This window comes from Labeo rohita, chromosome 14 (assembly GCF_022985175.1).
Source record: "Labeo rohita strain BAU-BD-2019 chromosome 14, IGBB_LRoh.1.0, whole genome shotgun sequence".
In the NCBI taxonomy this organism is placed as follows: domain Eukaryota; kingdom Metazoa; phylum Chordata; class Actinopteri; order Cypriniformes; family Cyprinidae; genus Labeo; species Labeo rohita.
This window is the reverse complement of record NC_066882.1, coordinates 16,898,523-16,925,755: the sequence shown is the minus strand read 5'-3', so window position 1 is coordinate 16,925,755 and position 27,233 is coordinate 16,898,523. Positions and strand designations below refer to the sequence as shown.

General features: G+C 37.4%; 1 protein-coding gene across 9 annotated transcripts in view; it reads left to right on the top strand.

The window, feature by feature from the left end:
• Nucleotides 1–1,338: 1,338 nt before the first annotated feature.
• The window catches only part of prom1a (prominin 1a), a 73,771-nt gene continuing 47,876 nt past the window's right edge, over nt 1,339–27,233 (top strand). For 4 of the 9 annotated variants that reach the window (XM_051128268.1, XM_051128259.1, XM_051128265.1 and 1 more), the window contains exon 1: nt 1,340–1,914. In XM_051128268.1, coding sequence (XP_050984225.1) covers nt 1,683–1,914 — 232 coding nt within the window. In that variant the 5' untranslated portion in view covers nt 1,340–1,682. Of the gene's footprint in view, nt 1,915–27,233 lie in introns of all 9 variants that reach the window. The other 5 variants (XM_051128266.1, XM_051128261.1, XM_051128262.1 and 2 more) reach the window with 3 other exon arrangements.

Sequence of the window (27,233 nt, the reverse complement as noted above, 5' to 3'; positions counted from 1 at the left end):
CTGATCCGTAATGATGTTCTATTTAGCCTCCAACATTATGGTGATGGATGTTGGTTTGTCAATGATGTTGCATCTGTTCCATCTCTGGGTTGAAGTGAACTGTTTATTTTATTAGAAAAGGTCAAAGTAATAAAACCTCACAAAATTTACTATGGAAACCCGTTTCAAACAGGATACTTGTATCCTAGAGTATTCATGTTGTAAAAAGAAAGTGGTAAACTTTTGGGGTCTGTTTAATTAAATTTTTAGTGTTCAACAAACCAAGTTGCCACAATGCCATTTTGGTTCAGCCATGTTTAGTTTTGCTAAGAAATAGTGCATGAAAGAATAGCAAGGCCATTGTTATTAGGCATTTGAAGAGCATTTTGATATTGGATCATATTTTTACATTTTTATATAAATTCTGTATTTAAAGTCAGACAAATTGTTTGGTAATACATGTTTGTGCCATTGAAAAATGAAATTGGTGATTGTTTATTTATTTTATACTACACTGCCAGTCAAAAGTTTTTGTACAATAAAATTTGTAATGTTTTTTTATAGTCTCTTCTGCTCACCAAGCCTGCATTTATTTGATCTAAATTACAGCAAAAACAGTACAATTTTGAAATATTTTTACTATTTAAAATAACTTTTCTATTTGAATATATTCAAATAGCTGTGATCAAAGCTACATTTTCAGCATCATTACTCCAGTCATGAGATCCTTCAGAAATCATTCCAATATTCTGATTTGCTACTTAAAAAACGAACAAAAAAAAATGCACAGTTTCATGAACAGCAAATCAGCATATAAGAATTATTTCTGAAGGATCACGTGGAGTAATGTTGCTGAAAATGTAGCTTTGATCACAGGAATAAATTACATTTTAAAATTTATTCAAATAGAAAACAGTTGTTAAATCGTAAAAAATATATTTTAAAAAAAATACTGCTTTTGCTATACTTTGGGTCACATAAATACAGGCTTGGTGAGCAGAAGTTCTTTTAAAAAAATTAAAATAAAAGCTTACTGTTCAAAAACGTGACTGGTAGTGTATATCTAATAAAACAATATTTCCCAAAATTTTCCCAAGAGTCCCTTTTAACTAAAGTAGTAAACTTATATGTAAGTAAATGTGTAAATAACTGTTATTTTAAAACTTTGACGTTATAGGTGTTCATGTGTTTATAGGTGTTAAGTAGTCCTTGCCATTCCTTTTATCTTGGCATCTTTTGAACTAAAAATAAATCGTTTAAAAACAGTCACATATTCACTAGTCTTTAAAATAGTCTGAAAGTGGTAAAAAGGATGATTAAAAACAGCCTATATTAAATCATCGCGTCTCTCATCTGCTCTGTCGTCAACACCCGACCGACAGGCGGAGCACCGAGCTTGAGCTCTGGAGAGGAGACCGCTAACACACAGGGAGGGGATGCGTGCGCACAGAGCCTGTAGTCACCTACACCTCAGTGGCTCACGCTCATCAGCCGTGTTATTATCGCGGGGTGTCTGACTGACCGGCCGAAAGAAAAGCGCACCGTGAACCTGCCGGAGCCGCTCGCCGCGGGGGGACCGTGATCATCATGAATCGCTCGCCGGACAGCAGGACTTGAGAAATCACCGAAATTGTCCCTCATAGTACACACAGAATTTCCTCCACTTTCTTTCACCTGGAATTGCTTTAACACTAGAACTAGTCATGTTGTGGAAAACGGGACTGATTTTTCTGTGCTGGGGCTTGACGTCCGGGGAACTCCAGGACAGGCAGTCCGGTACTCCTGCTGCTCCAGCGCGGCGAACTTTGGATTTCGGCTTCGTCCCCTCCGGAGTTTACGACACCGTCGCCTATTATGAACCAGGGGCGATTGGGATTTTATTTAACATGATGCACGCTTTCCTCTATGTGGTTCAGCCCAACCCGTTTCCTGAAGGTGAGCTCAGTCTTCTGATGTTATTAAACTTCTGAGCACCCCTAGAAACCTCAAATGTCCTGAGTAATAATTAAAATCAGGTTATTTTATACCCCAATGATTGTTGTTTCTTCAACTGCATCTACCATCATGAGCAAGTAGATGCTTCAGGTGTGTGAGAAGCCACCTGTGATGTCTCCAGGTGGGTTAGAAGGTGTGAAGTGTTGTGTAAGCTCGGTCTGATGGATTCTCCACCTCTGCTGTGTTCGTCATTATTTGGTAAATCTTGAGATTAGGATTGTGACCCTGTGAGTCACTGTCCTAATGAGCTAAAACGCTAATCTGGAGTGCCATATGTTCCTGTTCTTTTATTTTCCAGCCAGCCGCAGGTTAATATAACCCGGTTCCTGGAGGAGTCCCAGTTGTACACACCCATTTCAGATTGTGGAGAACTTTAATAAAGACCTGAGTTGCATCAGGTGTTCAATAAGGTAGACATCCAAAAATGTGTACTATTGGTAGCCCTCCAGATTGAAGGTTGGGAACAGCTGAGATTTTGCAGTACTTGGTTATAAATCCTTTGTTTTTCTGCAGCTTGCTCGTTTCTCATCTAGTGATGATCCCCCTCAAGCAGTAGGTCTAAATCATCCATGCATCCGTCTTCTGAACGCGTGCGGCACTGACGTTTTGTTTTCTTTTCCCTTTTTTTCCCTTTTTTTTTCCCCCCTTCATTCTCAAATAAAAATAGCCACAGCTGTAGCCTTTCGGCAAATTAATTAGAATGATAAAAGCTCTCTGACAGGCCCTCAGTATGGTAATTCAGCCCACTGCGTTTGATTTGCAAAAAAGAGACAGCAATACAGCTGCGACAGTCTCGTCATAACTCAGATTCTGCTTGATTTGTTCTCTGGGACTACATATGTTTGTGCCAGTCTTGGAAGTCATTTCATAGCATGGATTTTTCAGGGCGTTTTCCCTGAACTGATTTAAGAAGCCGGTCAGACATGCTCAAATCCTTTGATCCTTAAGTCTGAGTGGATTTTGACAAGTGAAAGTAAGGACACCGGTGTGTGATTGTAACCCCGTCTCCTTCAAAAGAAACAGTGCCTTTAGACCTATGAAACTACTCGTAAGATCAAAGCACGCTGGGGGCCGATGGTTCGGTAATAGCCTATTAATTGCTCAGTTTGAAGGTCTCTAGTTTCACAGTGTTATATTGCCAGGAAATATATTAGAGAGCACTTAGGAGCTCTTTGTTCTCAGACACTGACCTGGCTGTCCTGACTGCCACCTTTGGTCGAAGTCCTCAGGCTGTATCTTTTTGCTCACCAAAGCAAATTTTTGTGTTAGGATGAAATGTATGATTTCTGCAGCACTAGCATCACCAAATATTCCCCCGTCTTTCAAACAGATATTCGTGCCCCAAATTCACACCATTGTTTGAGCCAATATTGCTGTTTGAGGATGCTCAAAATCCAGAGTAATGTTTTATATGAGTGGATTAATCTTAGTTGTATTACAAAGTTTAGGACTCACACCTATGTCATCCAAGATGTTCATGTCTGTCTTTCTTCAGTTGAAAAGAAATTAAGGTTTTTGAGGAAAACATTCCAGTGGATTTCAGTGAGGACCAACAGGCTGAAGGTCCAAACTGTAGTTACAATGCAGCTTCAAAGGGCTCTACACGATCCCAGTCAAGGAATGAGGCTCTTATCTAGTGAAATGACTGGCCACTTTCTAAAAAAAGAAAATAAATAAATAAGTAAATATACTTTTTATGCACAAATGCTTATCTACCCACTAGCCTTGCAAAGCACATCGACGACTTCACATATTATCCAATGTCACATTGGAAAGGTCAGGCATGGTTACTTCATTGTCTGCTTTGACTGAAAAAGGTAGGGTAGGGTGAAAACCCTAATTCTCTTCCAACTTCAAAATCATTCAACATCATTGTTTTACCATTTTTGTAAAGACTGTTCGCTTTGAAAACGGCGGTACTTCTGCCTGTCACGTGTGATCTTTCCAGTGTGACTGCGTAATGCATGAAGTCGTAGACACAGAGTAGGACTGAGTGATTTTTCTGATTTGACCGATTCATTCAAATGTAATGTTTTGCCACCATTTTATTTTTTCAAAATCGAGGAATCACGATTTTGAATAGAAATATTAGCAAACGTTAGGAGTAAACAGTTTGACAATATGCCAATGATAAAAGTAAAGAGAAAATAACAATCCAACCCCATATCGGTGCACGTGATTAACTGCTCGCGTGACGCACTCATATTCACATAGAATGCGCTTTTGTGCTGACAAAGATGCAACGCGGGCAGTGGAACAGGAAAAACATGCAACAAGATGGGAGTGAACTTCATTTTACTTGAGCACCATGCATTAGATTCTGCTAGAGATGCGAGTGCAATAGTCAAACCCAAAAACAAAAATGGAAAAATCAGCAAAATAAAAAAAACCTGTGAAGAACTACTACTGTATGTCTGATGTTTGCATCATGGTGACAGGCTGAAAGCTGCTGTTCAGTGTTTTTACAGAAGATTTATAGTTAATAATAGTCTACTGGTGTTATATCTTCAGTCATTTTGAATTACCTTGACTTTTGAGGGGTTTTTTTAAAAGCATTTTCCTCATATTATTGCTTAACATATAAAATGTATAAGACAAGTTTGTACAAGTTTTCGTTGTATTTCATGCATCTTTTCTGCAAAGATATTTAGAAAGTGATTTGTTTTAACATTTACATCATGTTGACAACTTCATGTGTGGTGCATTTGGAATAGAATTTTCTTTAAAGGGGTCATCGGATGCTAAGTTCACTTTTTCATGTTGTTTGAACATTAATGTGTGTTGGCAGTGTATGTATAAATCTACCCTATAATGATAAAAATCCATGCAGTGGTTTTTAATGAATCTGTAAAAATAATATTCCCTTTTTCAAATCGAACCGTTCTTGGATGCCTGCCGCTCCCACGATAGTTGATTGACATGAGCGTCTTACCTCAGACCAGCTGTCACAGTCCAGTAACTTTCCTTGTTTTGATGCCAAAGCAGGCATGTAAGTTAGAGAAGAATATCTCCGATTGAGCGCTTGAGGTGTTGTGTTGCTGGATGTAATAATGAACATAGTGGTCGTCATTTACTCCCGATATCTGAGCCGCTGAAGATGCAGTGATTACATTTGTTTGTGAAGGGAATGCGCCTCCCAATCTACATATATCTGTCTATGTTTGCGCAAATCATTCGTGATCCAGCTTCACTTCAGGATTTTTTTATGAATCTTTGCAATCGCCTTTCTTTATAACGTGGTAGTTAGGAAGTTTAACGGTTAAACGTGGCTAAATGGGGCTAAATGCGGCTAAATGCAGCTAAAGTAAACAAGATCGTCATTCCACAGAGAGAAGAGAGGGGCGGGGCTCATTTTAACAAGGTAAAAAGGGTGTCGTTTTACAAAACCATTGAAAATTTTCAATCAAAGTATATTAGAGACTTTTCATTAAGACCTAAAGAAACTTATGAACTTGTGGAAAATGGGCATCCAATGACCCCTTTAACTAGGGGGTTAATAAAGAAAAAGTTACTTGAATCATGTTGTAGTTACATTTCCAAGTTGACTAGTTAAAAATCGAGAAAAAAACGTTCTGAAAAAAACGAGATTTTAATTTTTTTACCACATTGCCCAGCCCTACCGTAAAGCTAGTGCAAGATAAGCATTTGTGGTTAAAAAGTGTATAAATGTTTATTTTTTTTATAAAACGACAGATCATTTCTCTAGATAAGACCCTTATTCCTCGCCTGGGATCATGTAGAGCCCTTTGAAGCTGCACTGAAACTACAACTTGGACCTTCAACCTGTTGATCCCCATTAAAGTCCACTTACATACAGTAGTCAACATTTGAAGTGGAACGAAAAATTAATCAAAGTTATCCTAAGACAAGAACAGGTATTGTTTTTGTTTTAGAACAGCTTTAATGAAAGGTTTTGATCCATTTCAAATGTTGACTACTGTATATGTAGAAAAATCCTGGAAAGTTTTCCTCAAAAAACTTTCGAATTTCTTTTCGACTGAAGAAAGAAAGACATGAACATCTTGGATGACATGGGGGTGAGTAAATAATCAGGAAATTTTAATTCTGGAATGATCTAATCCAGTTATTTTAATTTCTTAAAATATTTAACAATATAACAGTTTTTCAGCATTTAAATGAAATAAATATAGCCTTGGTGAGCAAAGACTTCTTTTAAAAACATTCAAAATCTTGCCGACCCCAAACTTTTGATTTACGGTAGTGTATAACTAATCAATATTGAATCCTCTTAGAGAGCTACTGCAATGTTAACACCCTCGCGGTCCATCTCAGATTATACGACAAAACCCAAAACTAGTAATCCAGGTGATGAACTGGCTGAGTCCGTCTGAGAAAGACATATGCAGTGGAAGCAGTTGCCAGGGCAACATAACTGTATCCTAGTGAGTTTCTCCCATTGGCCTACATATGTCTGAATGCTGTAGTGTTATTCGAGGTGCGAGTATCCAATGCTTTCTGAGAGCAAGCGCACTGCATTGGTAGATCTTAACAGATCCTTGTTTAACCACAGGACAACCAATACTATTATACAGTACATTTTGCAAGGAAGTAGATGAAAGTTGCTTGTACAGAGATTTAATAGACTATATTGGTAGAGCAGTTTACACATGCAAATTTTAACACCATAAGTCTAATAGCCAAGTCTGCCACATTGAATAGGTTCAGATCCATGCCAGCAGGGCTGCTGAAGGACGGAACACAAGTGTTGCAAATCGCAGATGGCATCCTGAGTGGCATATCTGTGGGCTGCCAGCTTGCTGTGTTCCCCTTCTCTCCTCCACATCTCTAGAGGCAGCTATGCCACACTGAGGCTGAGGGGAAATGAGAAATTGCACTTTTTCCTCACTCTGTTGCTCCTTTTCCCTGTTTTCTTACCCTAGTTATCTCACTCTGCTTGACCTCCATTTTTTTCTCCTTCTTGACTCCACTCAACAAGATTTTCTTTACATATTCATGTCTAAAACTCCTCAAAGGAGTCATATTTATAGGCTGCTGTTAGTGGTGGCACTAAAAAAAGCAATGAAGCGTTATTACTTTTTTTTTCAATTTCTGATGCACAACCTGTGACTTAGACTAGAATAGAATAGAATAGAATAGAATAGAAGGACATTTAAAATAAGGATTTTTATAAACCATATCCTTACATTAAAAATGCATTGTGTACAGTAGCTGTGTTCCAGAATATGACTGGTATTTTATGAGCAGCTGTGAAATGTCTAGCACATATTTGAATGCGGTAAGTATTATTGATGTTTGAAGAGGAAGCTGGAGATGTTGGAAGCGTGTGATTTGTCTTACTGTAGCGCTCACGTGTTGTCATGACTCCAGCATGACTGTGGTGCTCCTGGGTCTGGCACATGTCACTGGACTTCCTGGGGCGTCTTCATGAGGCCCATGAGCTCCAGTAAGCCCAGTGCCCAGCTGTCAGCAATAGCAAAATTAGCAGACGTCGTAATATTACGCTAATAACATTCTTAATTAAACATTTCTCTTGCCCAGTAATATGAGCATGATAATCTTGGGTTGAGTTTTGGCTTTCTTGAAATGTTTTGGGCTTATTAGTAGCATACTGGATGTTAGTCAATATTAGTGCATTTGTTTGTTTGTTCTTGGTGGTGTTTAGTATTGGATATTTATTTGTGCGTGGTCATTCAGTCTTCTAGCGATTCACGTTGATTCACAAATGTCAAAAATCGATTTTCTCGTTAATATAATAGTAATAATAGCATGATGTTGTTGAAACAAAACAGCAACAGTAATGCAGGAGGAAAAACAAATACATCCTGCCCCATTTTCAGTGAATATTATATTAATTATTGATCTTTTGTTATTATGGGAAGTATTCGTAAAGGAAAACTAACAACGCATTCTAAACTAAAGGGTCATGGTTAGCCACGCTAGCGGTAGCCCTGTTACATTAGAGTACATTATATATATTTAATTTACCATATGAACAGAGTAAAGAGAGATGACTGATAGGACGACGGCGAATAATTTGCACATCCTGAGAACCACTGACAAACATCTAATCTTGTAAAATATGTGGTAAGTAGGCCTACTGCCACTGCACGTAATTGCAAATCGAAAGTGAAAGTAAAGCACAAATCACATTCAAAAGCGGTTTCAATGCCCCATGTATTAATAATGGCTCCCTGATGCCTGCAAATTTGTGTACAGTATAATTACCCAATCATATAATTGCAAAAGAGGGCATTAAAATATATTTTTCCCTCCCATCTTGTATTTAGGGGATTCGTAGTATGTAATTTCTTTCCTGAGCACGGTATGATTGGATTCGGACGCATCCCTAATGGGAAGTGTAAAGTATTTTAGATTTATTAGGAAGTTAGTAGTTAATAGGATACACTGATTTCTTGAGTCAGGACTACACATACTATAGATTGGTGTGTTGTATTAAAATACCAGTGCGTTTGATGTCCAGTGTGCACAAAAAATATTCTGAAAAATTGCTAATGTGAAAATTGAATGTTGAAAAATCGTTAATCAATTTTTAATCGAATCGATTTGAATTGATTCGTGAGGTACCAAAAGAATGCCACCCTTAATATATATATGTGACCCTGGACCACAAAACCATGTGCGTCAGTTTTTTTTAATTTTGAAATTGATTTATACACCTGAAAGCTGAATAAATAAGTTGTCCATTGATGTATGTTTTGCTAGGATAGGAAAATATTTGGCCGAGATACAGCTATTTGAAAATCTGGAATCTGAGAATGCAAAAAAATGAAAATATTGAGAAAATCACCTTAAATTTGTCCAAATGAAATTCTTAGCAATGCAAATTACTATTCAAAACTTAAGTTTTGTGATATATTTACGGTAGGAAATTTACATAATATTTTCATGGACCATGATCTTTACTTATCCTAATGATTTTTGGCATTCAAAAAAAATCGATAGTTTTGACCCATGCAATGTGTTTTTGGCTATTGCTACAAATATACCCGTGCTACTTAAGACATATAGTAGTTTTGGGTGATATACTGGTTGACACGATTAACCGGAATATAATAACACTGCTTATTTTTTCAAGATTTTGATAGCTTATTTTATTTACTTGCCTTTTTTTTAAATCATTCAAATCTGGGTGGGTGGTTAATAATACATTTTTCTATGGTGTGACAAACTCAGAACACATTAATTAATCACTTTATTAAATAATCATATTATTAATATTGCTTTACACAGACTTTAAACACATTCCACAGACTCCTGCTGTCCCCTTCCCCCCCCCCCCAAATCAGCACAGAAAATGTTTTTAAAGAAGTATGCAGATGCTGTCTGCATGTACTAACAGCTTAAAAACGGTTGTCCTGGCTTAGTCGTTATAAGCATGTCATCCAAAAAAGGGTTATTTGCAGCATGTAGTCCCTTATCTGAGAGCTGGGCACTGCTGCTGATACGCTCCTGTCTGGATGTGCTTAAGCACTGCAGGGCTTGTAGCTGCCCTAAATCTTGCCCTCCTGCGCTGTAGATAGACAAACACGCCCACACACACTCTCAGTCACCTTTGGTGTGCTTTACCTGAGGTGCTGGTTGGCAGCCGATTCACAGGACCACTTTAAGAGGATTTCAAGCTGTTTGTGGCCATTGAGCCACACTGAGAGTCTGGCTACAGACATCTGTAGTGTGGCTCAAAGACTGATTACATAATAATGACCAGGTCATAAATGGTCATATGTTGGCATCTCAACAGATAAATCATAGCTGTCTTAAAGTGACGTAACGTTTATAATGGGGAAAAGGCATGTTGTTTTTGTCTAAATTTGGCCTTGCACAGGGTTCCCACGGGTCCTTAAAATCCTTAAAGGTCTGTCAATCTGAAAATTTTTTTTCAAGACCCTGGAAAGTTTTTGAAAATAAGCATAGATTCAGGTCCTTAAAAGTGATTGAATTTACTTTGTGCAAGAAGTTTTCTGTAAAAATTCCCTATTATTTCCTTCAGTCCACTAATGTGTTATTTCGCCAACACTTTGTGTCATTTGCATACAAGCTTGCTTTATTTACGTTAGCTAGGTTGACCATACATCCTCTTTTTCCCAGACACGTCCTCTTTTTGGCCCTAAAACTTGCGTCCTGACGGGATTTCTAAATCGCCCAAAATGTCAGTGATTCAGCTTTTGCTTTTTACAGTCTGCATTCTTTGTGTGCGTTTTTGTATTAAAGCCCTACGCGGGACTGTTTTCTTGATCCCGCTCCCATTGAATTTCGGGCCATTACCGCCTGCTCACGCAATCATTCTAATACTAAATATAATTTTTGCGTATCAGGGAGCCGCTATCGTACGCGGAGTATTTAAATCTCTTTTGAATGAGCGGCTATTTACTTTCACTTTCAATTTCGCAATCACACACACTCAGTATAAAGGGAGCACATCAGATATGAGCGCATTGTCTGTTGAGCAGCAAATCCTCCAGCATGATTTGTCAGTCATCTTTCCTTACTCTAGTCTTGACCCATGATCAGTTAAATCTGATTCCTGCAGCTTGTGTTGGTTGCCAAATCAGCATTTTTTGCACAGAATTGGCCTGATTTTAAACTGTTGCGAAGGGTTGATTTTTCTTTTGTGGTTTAAATGTTTGAAATATTGCATAAATTTCATTTGACTAAAATGCTTGTATTGAAACATTTTGCATTCTACCTGTTATAAAACTTATAAAACTTTAGCTGTGTGTATAATCAATCTGCACAAGGCTGACTGTAAAATATACATTTTAGGTATGAAAATGGGATATGGTCATTTTGCTACTTTGGGGGCTTTTTAACCCCCCTCAAATAACCCAAACCATTTTGGGCTTGCCAGAGTGTCATTTCTCTGTCATATGGCCAAAAATATTGGACCTGGAAAGTCCTTGAATTTGAAGTTGACCAAGGTGTGGGAACCCTGCTTGCATTATGACTTAAAGAGAACTGACTTCATGCAGTCTTTAAAAATCACCTTGAGATCATTTGGTTACAAATAATTGCACAAATGCTTTATTAAAGTAATTATGAATTCATAATTAGGAGAAAAATTCTAGTATTTGTTTACAGTTGCCGCTTAGTTTGATGTTGTGTTATGAGTGCGGTTAAATTCATATATTAAGTGTCCAAAACTGTTGTCGGGCTGCTGTATTTGTGTAGCCTATTAGTAGTAGTGTTTGTGTAAGTGTTGATGGTAAGCCTCTCTGGAGAGCTGCAGATTTGCGCTGTCATAACTAAACTGTTCCCGCTGCTAATGTGACGGTCGCATTTACATTTAAACTCCAGTGAGCGTTTTCCTCCAGTGCCTCATGTTAGCATGGCATTATGGGATGTCAGACGGCAAACCCTTCAGGTGTTCTGTTCTGCAGCATTGTTAAGAGGAAAGTGGGATTGCTGTAGCCTCTGAATGAAATACTTATTTTTAGAAGAGCTACACACACAGTTACTTTCTTTCTCCAGCATGTTGTGTGGGTTGGATTTCTCTCTCTAGAGAAGGAAACAAAGGCCTAAACTGAGATAGAGAGAGAGAGAGCGATGAAAGACTGGCAGTGATCCTGAGCTATACGGCCCTTGATTATACAAGCACTTTTAGCCAAGGCAGTAAGGCTATTGAGGCTGGTTGCAGAAGTCTTTGTAAAGACTCTGACCATTCAAAAATGTTTTTGTACAATCCAAAAGAATTTCTTAAAGGGGTCTTAATTGGAGACGGATAAGGTTGGATAGGGTTGGTCATTTGTAGGTATATTACAATTATTTCTTAATCTTGTATCCCAGTATACAGTATTATGATGGTACTGAATCTTTTAATCTTTTTTAAATAACAAAAAGAACCTTGAACATTTATAAAAAATGTTTTAAACATATTAAAGTGCTAAAGAATCAATACATTTTCCAATAGAGATCTTTTCTGGGTTGTTTTTTTTAGGTCCAGATTAAAATATGAAAATATTTAAGTGCAGTACTGCTGTACTTCTACTTTTTCATACATGGTGTCTTCTGTCAAAGAAAATCAATTTGCATTTTCATTTATCACTTCTGCGCTTTTTGCCCACAAGCTGTGGGTTTGGGTCAGATAGAGTTTGAATGGCTCCATCTTTCAACAACAGTCTCTTTGCAAAGTGACAGATTTAAAAGCATTCTGTGCTGAAATGTGCTGTTCAAACTGTTAAGGACAGATTGTAACAGTCAGAAGCCCTTTTAAAAATGAAGTTCAACTGCTCTTTCCTAATGTTGGGATTCTCAGAGGCATATGTAGAACAGCAGGTGTCACATGCAGACAGAAATTTTCAGCTTAGGAGTGTCTAGGAGTATCTAATCTACTTCCTTTTTATTACCTATTATTAATAACAATTATCGCTGTGACTCTGTAGGCCAATTATCTGATCAATAGGCGATTGTTGATGTGTAAATGCAGGTGGTCATGCTCATGTTTTGCCTTTCTGATGCCAGGAAAAACTTTTTGAACTTTGTTTTTGTTTTAATAACGGGTTTGTTCGGGAAGTTTTTCATTCTGAAGTTACAGTTTGTTTTCATTGTACATTTTTTTTTCTTACAAGATCAAGGACAGTTTGAATCCTGTGAAAGCCCATTTAATAAATAAATGAATAAAAAAAGGTCATTGTGACTTTTTAACTTACAATTCTGACTTTTTTTTTTCTTGATACAAACTTGCAGTTCTGACTTTTTTCAGAATTATGAGATATAAACAGGGAATTCTGACTTTTTTTTCACAGAATTACGTGATACAAACTTGCAATTCTGACTTTTTTCACAATCGTGAGATATGAACAGGCAATTTTTATTTTCTTAGAATTGCGAGATATAAACAGGCAATTCTGACTTTTTTCTCAGAGCTGCGTGATACAAACTTGCAATTCTGACTTTTTGTCTTAGAATTGTGAGACATAAATAGGCAATTCTGACTTTTTTCTCAGAATTACATGACAAAAATGTGCATTTCTGAATCTTTTTTCTCAGAATTGTGATATAAACAGGCAATTCTGGCTTTTTTTTCTCAGAATTGTAAAACATAAACGGGAAATTCTGACTTTTTTCTCCGAATTGCACAACGCAAACTTGACTTCTGACTTTTTTTCAGAATCGTGAGATATAAACCAAATTTTTACTTTTTTCTTAGAATTGCGAGATATAAAAAGGCAATTCTGCATTTTTTTTTTCCTCAGAATTATGATGTAAACAGGCAATTCTGACTTTTTTCTTAGAATTGTGAGACATAAATAGGCAATTCTGACTTTTTTCTCAGAATTACATGATAAAATGTGCATATCTGAATCTTTTTTCTCAGAATTGTGATATAAACAGGCAATTCTGACTTTTTTCTTAGAATTGTGAGAAATAAACAGGCAACTGACTTTGTTTCCCAGAGTTGCATGATACAAACTTGCAATTCTGACTTTATGTCTTAGAATTGCGTGATACAAACTTGCATTTCTGACTTTTTTCTCAGAATTGTGAGACATAAATAGGCATTTCTGACTTTTTTCCTCAGAACTGTGATATAAACAGGGAATTCTGGCTTTTTTTCTCAGAATTGTAAAACATAAACAGGAAATTCTGACTTTTTTCTCCGAATTGTGATATAAACAGGTAATTCTGGCTTTTTTTCTCAGAATTGTAAAACAAAAACGGGAAATTCTGACTTTTTATTCCGAATTGCACAATGCAAACTTGCAATTCTGACTTTTTTTCAGAATTGTGAGATATAAACAAAATTTTTACTTTTTTCTTAGAATTGTGAGATATAAAAAGGCAATTCTGCATTTTTTTTCCTAAGAATTATGATATAAACAGGCAATTCTGACTTTTTTCTCAGAATTGTGAGAAATAAACAGGCAACTGACTTTTTTTCTCAGAGTTGCATGATACAAACTTGCAATTCTGACTTTGTCTTAGAATTGCGTGATACAAACTTGCATTTCTGACTTTTTTCTCAGAATTGTGAGACATAAATAGGCATTTCTGACTTTTTTCCTCAGAACTGTGATATAAACAGGGAATTCTGGCTTTTTTTCTCAGAATTGTAAAACATAAACAGGAAATTCTGACTTTTTTTCTCCGAATTGCACAATGCAAACCTTTCTCAGAATTGTGAAATAAACATGCGTAATATAAACTTACAATTCTGAGAAAAAAGTCACAATTGCGAAATATAAACCCGTAATTATTACTTTTTTTTTCTCAGAAATGCGAGTTAATATCTCGTAATTGCAAGTTTATTTTTTACAATTATGAGTTATATCTCACAATTCTGACTTTATTACTTGGAATTGTGGGTTTATATCTCACAGTTCTTAGGAAAAAAAATGTAATTATTTTTTTATTCAGCGGCAGAAACGGGCTTTCAGAGATTCCCCATGATATGACCCTTTTAACACAAACTGAAGCAACAAATACTCCTTATGAGTAGATGTCTGCAAGCGGCCTTGGATAACTGGTTAACAGCAAGTAAGCATACTGGGACATTTCCAGGTAATACTAGAATGTCATGGGCATGAGGTCGGGGAGTTGCCGTGCTGTTAAAAGGGTGAGAGATCATCCCGACTGGGAAAAGAGGAGAGGGTGGCTCTACACAGATGTACGTCACTGGGTCTTCTGGGAAAAACCAAAACGGTTCTTTCTGAGTAGAGTGAGATGGCTGATAGGATTATATAGAATAGATTATAAAGAGGGCAATACTGGTGTACAATAATGAGGACGGAAAGATAAAATGAGCAATGCTGATCTAAAAAGAGAAGAGATACAAAAGAGAATATGGAATGATAAGAAAAAAAGAATGAATAATAAGAGAGAAATTTGATACTTGCTTTTCTCTTGCTGTAATATTAGAGATGCTTTCTCAGTGTTGATACTGAGGTGACTCCTCATTTCTTGTATTGGTAGATAAAAATATAAATTTCTTTATTCAGAAAACCAGTTGTACACAACAGAATTGAAACAAAGACCTGACATAACACAAATCTGAATTTTGGTGTTGTAAATATAATGAATCTTTGATTCATAAGTGTCTTTACTGTCACTGTTACTGTATTTTGATCAGTTTAATGTGTTCTTGCTGAATGAAAGTATTTATCTATGTAAAAGAAAGTACTGACCCCAAACTTTTGACCAGACAAGCTGTTTTACCTCATGGGAACGGTTGGCTGCTTCCCAAAATGCAAGTGATTTCAGGTTTACTCTTTTTGTAGGCCAGTTTTGTAGGCAAAACTTGGCCCACATACTGTCTGAATTCATATATTCACACACATTCATCTCTTCCATTAACTTTGATCTAATTTAGCACTGCTTCAAGCATTCATCCCATGTGGGCTGTCGTTAAGAGCATGAATTAGAGTATATTGTACAAATACTACAGATGCGGATGTTTCCTCATTAAAATGTGTGCCACGGCATATCTGCTTACCATAAATTCACAGCGCAAGAGGGAAATTGCACGTAATTGCGATGTCATGTGACTTGCTAGGCACTTCCGAGCTGAAATTATCCTCTTTGCAGCATTTATTAGCTTAAGAAAATTTCAAATATATATGCCAGTAGAATATCACTTTTCATTTTCTTTTAACATTTGATGCTGTTTACATGGTTTGAGTTTAAACAACCAAAATTAGTGATTCATGAATGTTTATTAGAATCAATATGCTTGACTAGCATTGTGTGTTCTGTTCTTGCTGTTTGTTTAATGAGTGTTTTTAATTGCAGAAATGTGCAATTAATTAATTCCAATGTAGATCAGAGAAAGCCACTGTGGGGGCACAGAGACAGACACACACAGACTAATCAGCATTAGTCAGTATCACCTTCATGACCCTTATTTATCTTTATATCAGCTTTGTCGTGATCAGTAAGCTGATATTAAGCAGGGATTGTTTACCTGATTCTGTGTTTCCACAGGGAGAGAGTCTCTCAATCACTGTCTTAGCAAAATAACACTTCTCCACTGCAGTACACCAGTATTATAGATTCAATTGCTATGGGAATATGTGAACACGGTAAAGAAAATTAGACTGTGAAGTCATTTCACTGAGTGTTTAAGACCTAATTATATGACTTTTAATGGGGGCAGAACAATCTGATTCCTGATTACGGCTCAGATCTAGAACATGTTGACTAGGGAGACCATTCTCTTGTTTTTCAAACAAATCCAGCCAATGGAAAACATCCCAATCCACTTTAGGATTTTGATATGATGGGTGCACATAAATAATCATATTTGATCACCAGCATACTTTCTCCAGCCTACTTCATTAACCTTGAATGTGGACCTAAAAATAATACTAATACATTTTTCAAAAACAGTATGTAAGTAGGCCACATAGTCTGGTCAGATGACTCATAAATTGCACAGTTTGTAAGGACATAAACAGTGGGCAAGGAATGTGGATGGGTTCAACTTGCATAGTAAAGTTATAGTTTGAGGTTGTGATTGTTTTCAGAATACAATGGAGTGTAAATCACTAGTCACAATTATGCTACTCTTTACTTTTATAAATATTCAGAATGTCAGTGAAATATAAACAAACAAATATATTTTGACAGATATTATGGGGATATCTGTGGGGAAACTAGATATCATTTAACAGGACTTGCAGAGTTTCCTTCTTTTTTTTCTTTTGGCCCCTATTCATCTGTGAACCAAGACAAGTGCCCAGTTTAGCAATGTGTGAATTTCCTTATAGATTTAAACAGATGAATTCATAAACTCCAATCTACAATAGGTGTGTTAAATACATTTTCTCTGCTGTTTTAATCTCACAGTGAGCAAGATTTTCTAAACAACAATAAAAAAAAAAAAAAAACAATATGCAACAAGGAAGACAGCTGGGTTCGAAACAGTCTCAAACTCTTCTCTGGACCAGGGATGCTGTGGTTAGTTCCTTTTGTGAGTAAGTGTGTTTCCTTTCCACCCAGTAGCCATTGTTCTCATAAAACTTCACCAGAAGGAAGTGACAGTGGAGAAATATGGCATAGTTTTTGTCCCTTAGGCATTCTGGAGAATTTCACAAGTGCTTCTGTGTAGATGTAAACAAGCAAGAAACGTGTTACAGTAAGGAATAGAGCACATACATGAAAGTTAAGTGACTTATCATGAAAATCTGACTTTTTCTATGTTTATCTACCAACTCAGAAAATGTGAAAAAGAACAACCCAGTACTTTTTTTCTTTATGGTAAGCCTATCTCTGCAAGCTTGTGGAAAAAACGAGCCGCTCAGATTTCGCTCCCCTTGTGATGCGGTAAGGGGATCTTATTATAATATTACCACCCCTTAATCTGCATGTTTCCACCCACAGCACCGCCATTCTGTTTTGCACAAGAGACAACGGTGTACCAGTTCTACCAGTTCTCTGGCCAGAGTTCAAGCAAAGCATGCTAGCTGTTCTGTCTTTGGCTGAACTGATGAGCACAGGACACTATTTAGAGTCCCAGCCTCAGAGGAGACAAGAGAGCAGTGGATTTATTGATTAATTTACTGCATATTATGCTGCTGCCACACAGATCTAATATAAACATGCGATTTCTATCCCAGCTGTTTACGTAACTCGTCTGTTTTTAACATAAACTTGTGTATTTGACAGTGTAAGTGCAATGAGACATGAAAGAGAACTTTGTTTAGTACTCGCATGTCGTGTGACAGCCGCTTTTGAATGTGTGCGCTCAGAAAATCTATATCGGAAGTGTTTGGCTTTAAAATGCATGATTTTAGTGCGATAGACATGATAGTCAAAACCAAACAGATGTTTTTAGCAGAGTAGTAAGGTACGAGCTGTAAAGGCACAGCGCTGTTCTGAAAAAGGGGGCGGGGAGCAGCACCTCATTTGCATTTAAAGAGACATGCACAAAAACAGTGTGTTTTCCATACAAAATAAATATTTACAAAATTATATAATAAATGATCTGGGATATTTTGAGCTGAACCTTCACAGACACATTCTGGGGACACCTGAGACTTATATTACATCTTGTAAAAAGGGGCATAGGTCTTCTTTAAGGCTGTTAATTTGTCATTCCAGTCATGGCTTTTTAGGTTTATTCACTTTTACTGTAACTCTGATTAGTAATGCACTGATATTAAAATTCTGGCCAAAAGCAATAAGCCCAAGAATTTTTTGTTTTTAGTTTCAGGTTGGCTGAAATCTGATATTAAAATTCTATATTTTGTCTAAATAAATTCAGAATAAGCTACACTGTAAAATAATTTTTAAATGGTAAATAAAACAAAGATTATTAGAGTATGTTTTACAAGAAAATAAAAAAAAACAATAAAATTTAATTCGTTTTACTTTCACGTTTAATTCCATGTGTTACTTGCCATTTTTTGTAAATATTTGAATTACTTGAAATTGAGTAAAAATTGTTTCTACACCTATTTTTTTCCAGTCTACAATTAAATCATTTTAGTTGCTACAAGTGAATTTAAGCATCTCGGCATTATAATGTACAGTATAAAAAATTGCAACAGTAACAGTATTATTAGTGTTTTTAGAGAGTAACTTAAAGGGATGGTTAACGCAAAAATGAAAATGATGTCATTAATTACTTACCCTTTGTTCATCTTTGAAACACAAATTAAGATATTTTTGATGAAGTCCAAGAGCTTTCTGACCAGACAGCAATCCAACTACCACATTCAAGCTACAAAATTATTCTCTTAGCTTCATGAAATTACAGTTGAATCACTGATGTCACAAGGACTATTTAACCAATGTCCTTACTACCTTTCTGGGCCTTAAAAGTGGTAGTTGCATTTGTGTTCTGAAGATAACAAAGGTCTTACAGGTATGGAACGACATGAGCGTGATTAATTAATGAATTTTTATTTTTGGGTGAACTACCCCTTTAAAATATCCAATATTGGCCAGTAACCAGTATTGTACTGATATATCATGCAGCCTTTGTTCTGATTCTTCTTTTATTTAGTTTTTTTTTTTTTTGGCGTTTTTGCGGTTTTTTTTGTTAAGACAGGACAGATCAAAACTGACAAGTAGCGAAGTGGGAGAGAGAGATGGGGGGCGGGATCAGGAAAGGTCCTTGAGTCGGGATTCGAACACGGGACGTCCAAAGCGCATATGTTAGCGCACTGCCCACAAGGCTATGTTTGTGTTATTGCTGTGTGTTTTGAACGTTTGTGAAAGGCTTTATTTTGTCCACAGAGGACATATTGTTACCTTTTCAATGCAACTGACAAAAGCAGTGATAATATGAAGATATTCTATATCATGCATGTACATACCTACTTCATATACGGACACAAAAACTCACCTTCCTTAGTGAGTATCAGAATACAGGGCGACTCAAATTGCTGTTCATATATTAATCTAAAGGTCCCGCTCTGTTCCGGCCTAAGCCTGTAGATGCTGAGAAGCTGGTGTGTTGTTTCCAACTGCAGCTTGAACTCACTCATGCGTTTAATGCCGTTTTTATTAATACTAGGCTTGAAAGAGAGAACTGTACTTTTTGTACCACCCCCACTTTCTCTTTTATATTAGTTTTTAATTCAACTTTTTATTCTTTCTTCAGGTCCCTCTTTTCTTGGTAACTGGTTCCTTAGTTACAGAGAATCCTTTTTGCTTTATGTGTGCTTGAACAGATTGGTATTGTTAATGTTCAGGTACAGACTGTAACCCTCTGGGACTCGAACCAGGCACCAGGGAGTAGATGAGAAAAGTCATGAACACTGGCGTCATGGCATTAGGGTGGTGAGAAGTGACACGCTCGCTCACTCATGTTAAATAGACGGCAGACGTCACGAGGGATTCTGAAGCCCTGTGAATATTCTGAACGCATCTGATCCTCTCCTCTGCGTGAGAGCCACAAGTGTGAAAAACCTCAGGCGTATGTCACCAAGTTGCAACTGAAGATTTTCACATAATGGAGTTACTAACGACAGCTGTTTTTGTGTCATAGCTCAGGATAGTCGCTAGTGAAGGGTTTAGGATTGAGCTTGTTCTTGTAGTGCCATCATGTAAGATTTCGGTGACTCCGGAGTGATTGGTTAAGAAACTATATCTGAAAAGAACGGTAGAATTCAAACCGTGTGCTTGTTGGCAAACTAATATTTTTCATAAACCACTGCTTTGTTTATAACCGCTTTGTGCAAGCTGCTGTACGCTTTCTCCACCGTGATATATAGGTTATCTCTACACCGAAGGGCTCAGGTGGAAGCAACTGTGATAGAGCGAGACAGACCATATCAAAATTTGCAAATGAGACTAGACATGTACCTCCATCTCTGCGATTTGCTTTCACTGCAAGTTCCTCAAAGAAATGAAAGACACGCATCTCAGATGAGCTGTCAGTGTCCAAAAGAGAGTGTCGGTTGAGTCGTGACAGTAATTGTGGTAATTATACCACTGTGTAAAAAAAAAATTGCGTAGATAAAATTTCACAAGATGAATTTGGGGGTTGAATGCAGTTTTCACCTTATATATTGCTAACACAATATGTGTATTCACATTTGAGAATCCTCAGACAATTTTTTAAACTCAGTCTTAAACACTGAGACTTAAAACTTGCAATCTGGCATAAAATGAACAAGTACATTTGTATTGGAAACTTTTTTTAATTCAGAATTCAATTAACTAGAATTTTTCCTCAATTTAAGGTCTCGAAACTCAGAAAGGTGTCATTCGGAAAGGGCAGACTCATCTTGTAATGTATTTTGACATGTTGAGCTGAGTCTCTCCTCCGTCATGTTTTAATATAGTACTTATAGCTTGTTTAGCCAGCTTCTATGCCTCAGTCTGGTTGCTGAGCACCGATAGCTTTGTTTGCGAGAGACGTCTGGCAGCGCTAGCTCTCCGCGCATCTCCCTGAGGCTTTTGGCGCAGTAAACAGGATACAAGAGCAAAATGTAGAATGCCCTTGGAAATGTATCTCCCTGATATGCATTTTTTACAGTATAATCCTCTTATTCATGCAGTTCTCTTGGATGTCTGTTAGAGCTGTAAACCTTGTAATATTAGTAATGCCTCTCAGGAATCTGTGGTGACTTAGCGTTGACTTAGTATCAGTCCATTCTAAAATTATTATTTTGCTTCTCCATTTTGTCTTCCGCCAGATTTGCATTTTTTAAAATAATCAGATTTCTTTCTGAATATGTAGAAAATATTCAAAAAAACATTGTCAGCGTGTGGTTGAGTTATATTGCAACATACAGTGATTTGCGAAAGTATTCATACCCCTTCATTTTTTTCACGTTTTGTTGTTGCAGCCTTATGTTTAAACTGCTTTGAATTACTTTTTTCCACATCAGTATACACTCCATACACCATGATGGCAAAACCCAAAACAGGTTTGTAACAACTTTGGAAATTTGAAAACTGAAATGATTCCATTGCATAAGTATTCATACCTTTCTGGGAGACTTGAAATTTAGCTCTGGAGCACTCATATCATTTGTAGATGTTACTAAACTTTGTGTGGAGTTAAATGTGGCAAATTCATTTGAATGGGTATGATTTGGAAACCAAGCCCTCAGGTCAAAAGAACTGCCTGTAGAGCTCAGAAACAGGTTGAAGTCAAAGCACAGATCTAGGGAAGAGTTCTGGAAAAAATTCTGCTGCATTGAAGGTTCACTGAAGCATATAGCCTCTATTATCCATAATGGAAGAAGTTTGGAACAACTTGGACTCTTCCTAGAGCTGGCTTCCTGGCCAAACTGAGCAACTGATGGAGAATGGGCTTGGTTATACTGGTGATATAACCTCCATTATTATATATGCAGATGGAAGAAACTTACAGAAGGACAAAATCACTGCAAGACTCCACCAATCTGGTCTTTTTGGCAGTGTGGCCAAACTCAATCCAAACTCAATCCTTTCCTCAGTGAAGACACATTGGAATTTGCAAAAAAGAACCTAAAGAACTCGGATTGTGAGAAACAAGTTTCTCTGGTCTGATGAACCTCAGTTTCAAGCATCGTGTTTGAAAGAAACCAAGCACTGCTCATCACCTGCAGAGTACATCCCAAAAGTAAAGTGTGCTGGTAGCAACCTCATGCTGTGGGGCTGTTTTTCAGCGGCAGGGACTGAGGGACTTGTCAGAGTAGAAGGAAAGCTCAGTGCACCAAAATATAAAGATAGCCTTAATGAAAACCCAGTCCAGAGCATAGAACCTCAGACTGGACAGAAGGTTCACCTTCCAACAGGACAGTGACCCTAAGCACACAGCAAGAGTGGCTTACAGAAAACTTTGCGAATGTCCTTGACTGGCCCAGCCACAGCCTGGGCTTGAACATAATCAAATATTTCTGGAGAAACCTGAAAATGTCTGCCAGCCCCTATCCAAGCTGACAGAGCTGGAGAGGTATAGAACTGAGGCAAAGAATGGCAGATAATTGCCAAATGCAGATGTGCAAAGCTTGTCGCATCATACACAAAAAGACTTGAGGCTGTAAAGGTGCTTCAGCTAAGTACTGAGTTAAGGATATAAATACTTATGCAATGTACTTATTTCAGTGTTTTATTTTTAATAACTTTGCAGAGTTGTCACAAATCTGTTTTTTGCTTTGCCATTATGGTGTTTGGAATGTATATTGATGTGGAAAAAAGTAATTTAAAGCAGTATAACACAGGTTGCAACATAACAAAATGTGAAAAAAATGTGTATGAATACTTTCGCAAGGCACTGTAGTCACCCAAACCAGGATCTAATTTGAGATGCATTCCAGACACGACTGGACAAGTGTAAACGCATCTGGTTGTTGATGCCACACGTGTGAAACTGCAAAAAATAAGGGTCAGATACCACAACACTTCTGCAACATACTTATAGATATAGCCACAACTGCCACAACTGAAACTCATTGTTCAGCATCACATTCTGAAGCTGAAAATACAGTCTTCTTCATTAAAAGTGTTGAACTCTAAAGTCTCTCAACAGTGCTGATGACGCTCTCTCAGCTGTTGCAGTCTTTGATCTTGAAATCAGCTGATGATAAATAAAATGCAGCGTGTAGCTGTTGCTTTTGGTGATGTGAGACACATTTATGAGGCCAAGTGTAAGTGGAACAGCTTTAACAAATCAGATAACTGGCTGATCAAAGAAAACACAATAAAGTGACAATTGTAATCAGGCCCTTTGAGTTGTTAAAATGTTATTCAAATGTAATTTTGACTGGGGTGTTTCTAGCCTTTCTTCAGTAGCAGAGCTCAGGCCCCCAACAAAAAGTATACCAGAAAGCTCTTGGATTTCATCAAAAATATCTTAATTTGTGTTTTGTATCTCTTTAAGACAAATGTTCTTGAATGCCTAGATGGAAAATAGCTGTCCGGCGTTGTTATGGCCACCTTAAAGGCAATGTTTGAATTGAGTAGGGGCTGGGGGGGTCCTGGTCCTCCCATAACACCCAAAAATATATACTTGGGGGGCTTTTTCCCTGGTTTTTCAATAAAACTAGAATTCTTAAAACATGAAACTAGTGAAAATGAAAATTAAATGAAAATATTCTAATGCTGTATTAAATTTAGACCTGCTCGCATCACATAATATTTTATTTTTGCGCGTTTTTACAGCGTTGCTCATTACAACCAATCACAGACGACTCTGTTGAGTTTAAAATGCAGTGGCCAATCAGAGTCTTGTTCAGACCAAGAGGCAAGCTCCCGGTCTCCCTCTTGAAGCCAACACGGAAGTGACTAAACCTGCAATTCATCGACTGGCCGCTAGAGACCCACAGACTCCCCATTTTAAAATAAGGTTTTTGTCTATATAGCTAATTTTGCCCTTCATGTCAACTGTTAGGGGGGGTGATTTTATTTTAGAACTCATCCTTTTAATTTATATTAAGCTTTAAAGTTCTGCACAATTTAGGGCGTGGTCACTTGAGTGAGGCACGCTAGGCGGGCGTGGTTTCGGCAACCAGCTCCACCCACGTCCCGCCTCTTTGCCCATTTTCGATTATCCGGGAGTGCAGTGACACGATTCCAAGATGGCGACAGCCGACTCCCGCCCACTAAGAGCTTCAAAAATGCTCTTCAGAAAACTACGGGTGATGTCACGGACACTACGTCCATATTTTTTATAGTCTATATAGTCTCTCATCATAAGCAACAAAGTACGACGTAAGTAAAAGAATCATGTATCATACAGTGTATGGACAGCTTCATTTATTATAAGAGGTGTTATGATTGCTTAAACAATAGCTAGACTGACTGTTCTCATTTAAGAGCTTGTTCTTTCACTCTTGATTCAGTCTAATAAAATGCATTTAGAATGTTCCCCAAAATATAAGATATGCAGCAGAAAATGTGTATTCATATCATTTCATATAGTTAATCAGTATCACACGAAGAGTGCCATTTTTCGCAAAAAATACTAATGTGATATTGATTTTATACAACAGTTCAATAAACTACAAGTTAATATTAACATTACGCTTTAGACACCGTAATATTGCCTATTTTTGCTGTATTTCGCCAACAAAAAAAGGTTCCAAACACAGCCACAGCACTGTTTTACGTCTCTGAACAACGTGATGGTTTTTCTTTTGTGAATGAATCAACCGTTTGAATGATTCGGTTCAGTCGCAATGACTTACTTAGTAATTCTGTCAGGACCACTGTCGTCAAAATGATGGACAGTTAGCATACAGTTGGTTTGGCGGGATGGTTCTGTTCTGGGCAAAAACTCCCTGCCCATCCATGCAGCATGCCATGAATAAGCAGGGAGAGCCGCAATAATAACCCCCCTAACACAACGACAGGCTAGAACCCCCCAACACAACTGATGGCATATCTGAAAGAGCATGTCCTTCGGAATAACAGAGACTTAGCGAGAAAGGTACCAGCGAAGGGGTGCTCTTCTTATAAGCAGCTAAGAAGAGCAGCAAGCCCCTTATCAGAGGAGTGTAGCAGCAAAGGGGTGCTCTTCTTCATAAACAGCTAGAGCAGCAACCCCCTTTAATGTAGTACCTGCCTGGAGCATTTAACATTTTAACCTGTATAAGCTAGAGTTCAATTTTTTTTTTTTTTTTTTTAAATGTTGCTTTAAGTTGGGGAGAAATAAACAAATGGCAAAGCTTAGCATTTTGTTTGCGAACAAGCATGTCTAGCAACAAACATGATACTGAACACTAGATAAGCCTTAACAAGCAAGCAAAATCCCAATATCGTGATATCGTTAAAGCAAGACTTTCTGAAATAGCATAGACTGGGGCGGCCTTTACAGAAGAAGAAAAGCAGCGAAGGGGTGCTCTTCTTTAGTAAGAAGCTGAGAAGAGCAGCATGCCCCTTTAATGCAGTACAGCATGTAATTTAATAACGCATTTTTTTTTTTTTTTTAGTAAAATCTAAATACAGCGCATTAAGTATCATATCAAGCATGTTACCGATACACTTCACAGCTTTAAGCAACAGCATATCACCGACTAAAACACAGCATTTTGGAAATAATAGTTGGATAAATTTAATGAAACCGCATCCCCAATGCTAAAACAGCAAGCCTGTTTCACATCCGACAGCCTTGACAACAGATTTAAAAACAAGTGTCGCTCTGGTAAGTTTAACTAGTAATATTACTAGCGTGTCACAGTACAACCAATAAGCCTAAGCAACAGGATGCCCAGCAAACAAACGTTACTGAATATCTACCCTTAAAATATGAGCAATATTTAACGATAGCATATTACCAACATAGCATTAGGCAATGAGAATGAAATAAATAATAGCTTAGCTTCGTGAAGATATTGAGAGATAAATAAAGAGTGAAATGGCCAGTTATTACATGGATGCTTTTAACCCTTCTTGATATCTTGCTTCTAGCCGGGAAAGCTGATCTCATGATGCAGGCACATTAGCAGAAGCGAAAATTGCAGGCATCGCGGGCAGTGTTTACATCATGATGTATCGTTGCGAGAAGCAGTGCTTGCTCAGGTCACTTCCGAGTCCATCAGCTTATATCAATCAACACGGCGATTTCGCATTCGAGTTTAAGAACTCGAATTTGGTGAGAAACTTTGTGGGAATGAGCCCCTGTTGCGAAATCCTGCTTGAACGCTTAAAGAGAATGAAATCACCGACTATCTGTTTTGCTCCTGAGCAAGCGACAAGCTGCCGAAGTCGTATTCCTATAGGTAGATGTGATCAGCTGAGAGTCAGCTGATGCGAGCTTGACTCACATGACTTGCCAGAACTAACGCTATAAGCTTAATTAGTGACTTACTGCCAACTACTGGCGGTTTTAATTTTTAAATTTAAAGTCCCTTATGATTTTTTACAAATAATTTCGCATATCAGCATTCAACAGTTTAGGATTAAAATATCAAAACATTATTTATGCATTTAATGCATTCATGTCCTACATTAAACAGTGGGTAATACATCTGTCTGTGCTTCCTCTGCATTGAAAAGATGATTTTTGTTTATAATGATTTTATTTGTTTGGTAACAGTCTAAAACAGGGGTCACCAAACTTGTTCCTGGAGGGCCGGTGTCCAGCAGAGTTTACCTCCAACTTTCCTCAACACACCTGCCTGGAAGTTTCAAGTATACCTAGTAAGACCTTGATTAGCTGGGTCAGGTGTGTTTGATTAGGGTTGGAGCTAAACGCTGCAGGGACTGGGTCTGGTGACCCCTGGTCTAAAATGTCTTAATATTTGAATTGACTTTATTGTTTAAATATAAGAATTTGACACAAAAGATTTGAGAGAATTTTTGAGAGAATCTATGAATCATATTTTATTGATTTACTTTTTGAAGGGGGGTGGGGGGAGGTTTAGGGGTCTGGTTAGGGGGAGAGCTTTGACACTATGTGTAACTTTACACTGACCTCTCTGTTAAGTTCAATTAAAAATGTTTACTAATTGATATTCAGATGCACAGAGGCAAACTGACAGCCTTTGAGTAGGAGGGTTTAGTTATTATTTAGCCAACTGCTTTCAGCTAGATAATATTTTAAACATTAGCAGAGCTAGCACATAAAATTTTCAGTGCGTTCTTGGCGTCAGATTGATCTTTATTGCCGTAGCCTGCTAACATATCGTTCTTTCCATCATTCCAGCTATTTCATAGCATATTTCAGAAGATTTATGCCCCGAAAGGGCATTTGTAATCACTTGACAGATATTAGTCTTAGGTCTAGCTGATGAGATGTAAAAACCCTCGGAGAGTTTCACGTCTCTGTCGTGCCATGATAATGTGAGGTGATGTGGCTTACAAATGTATTCAAGGCTGCTTATCTCCATAGCCACCTTGGGGAGATCTCATGATGAAATATTTATAAAGATACGGTGGGGTTT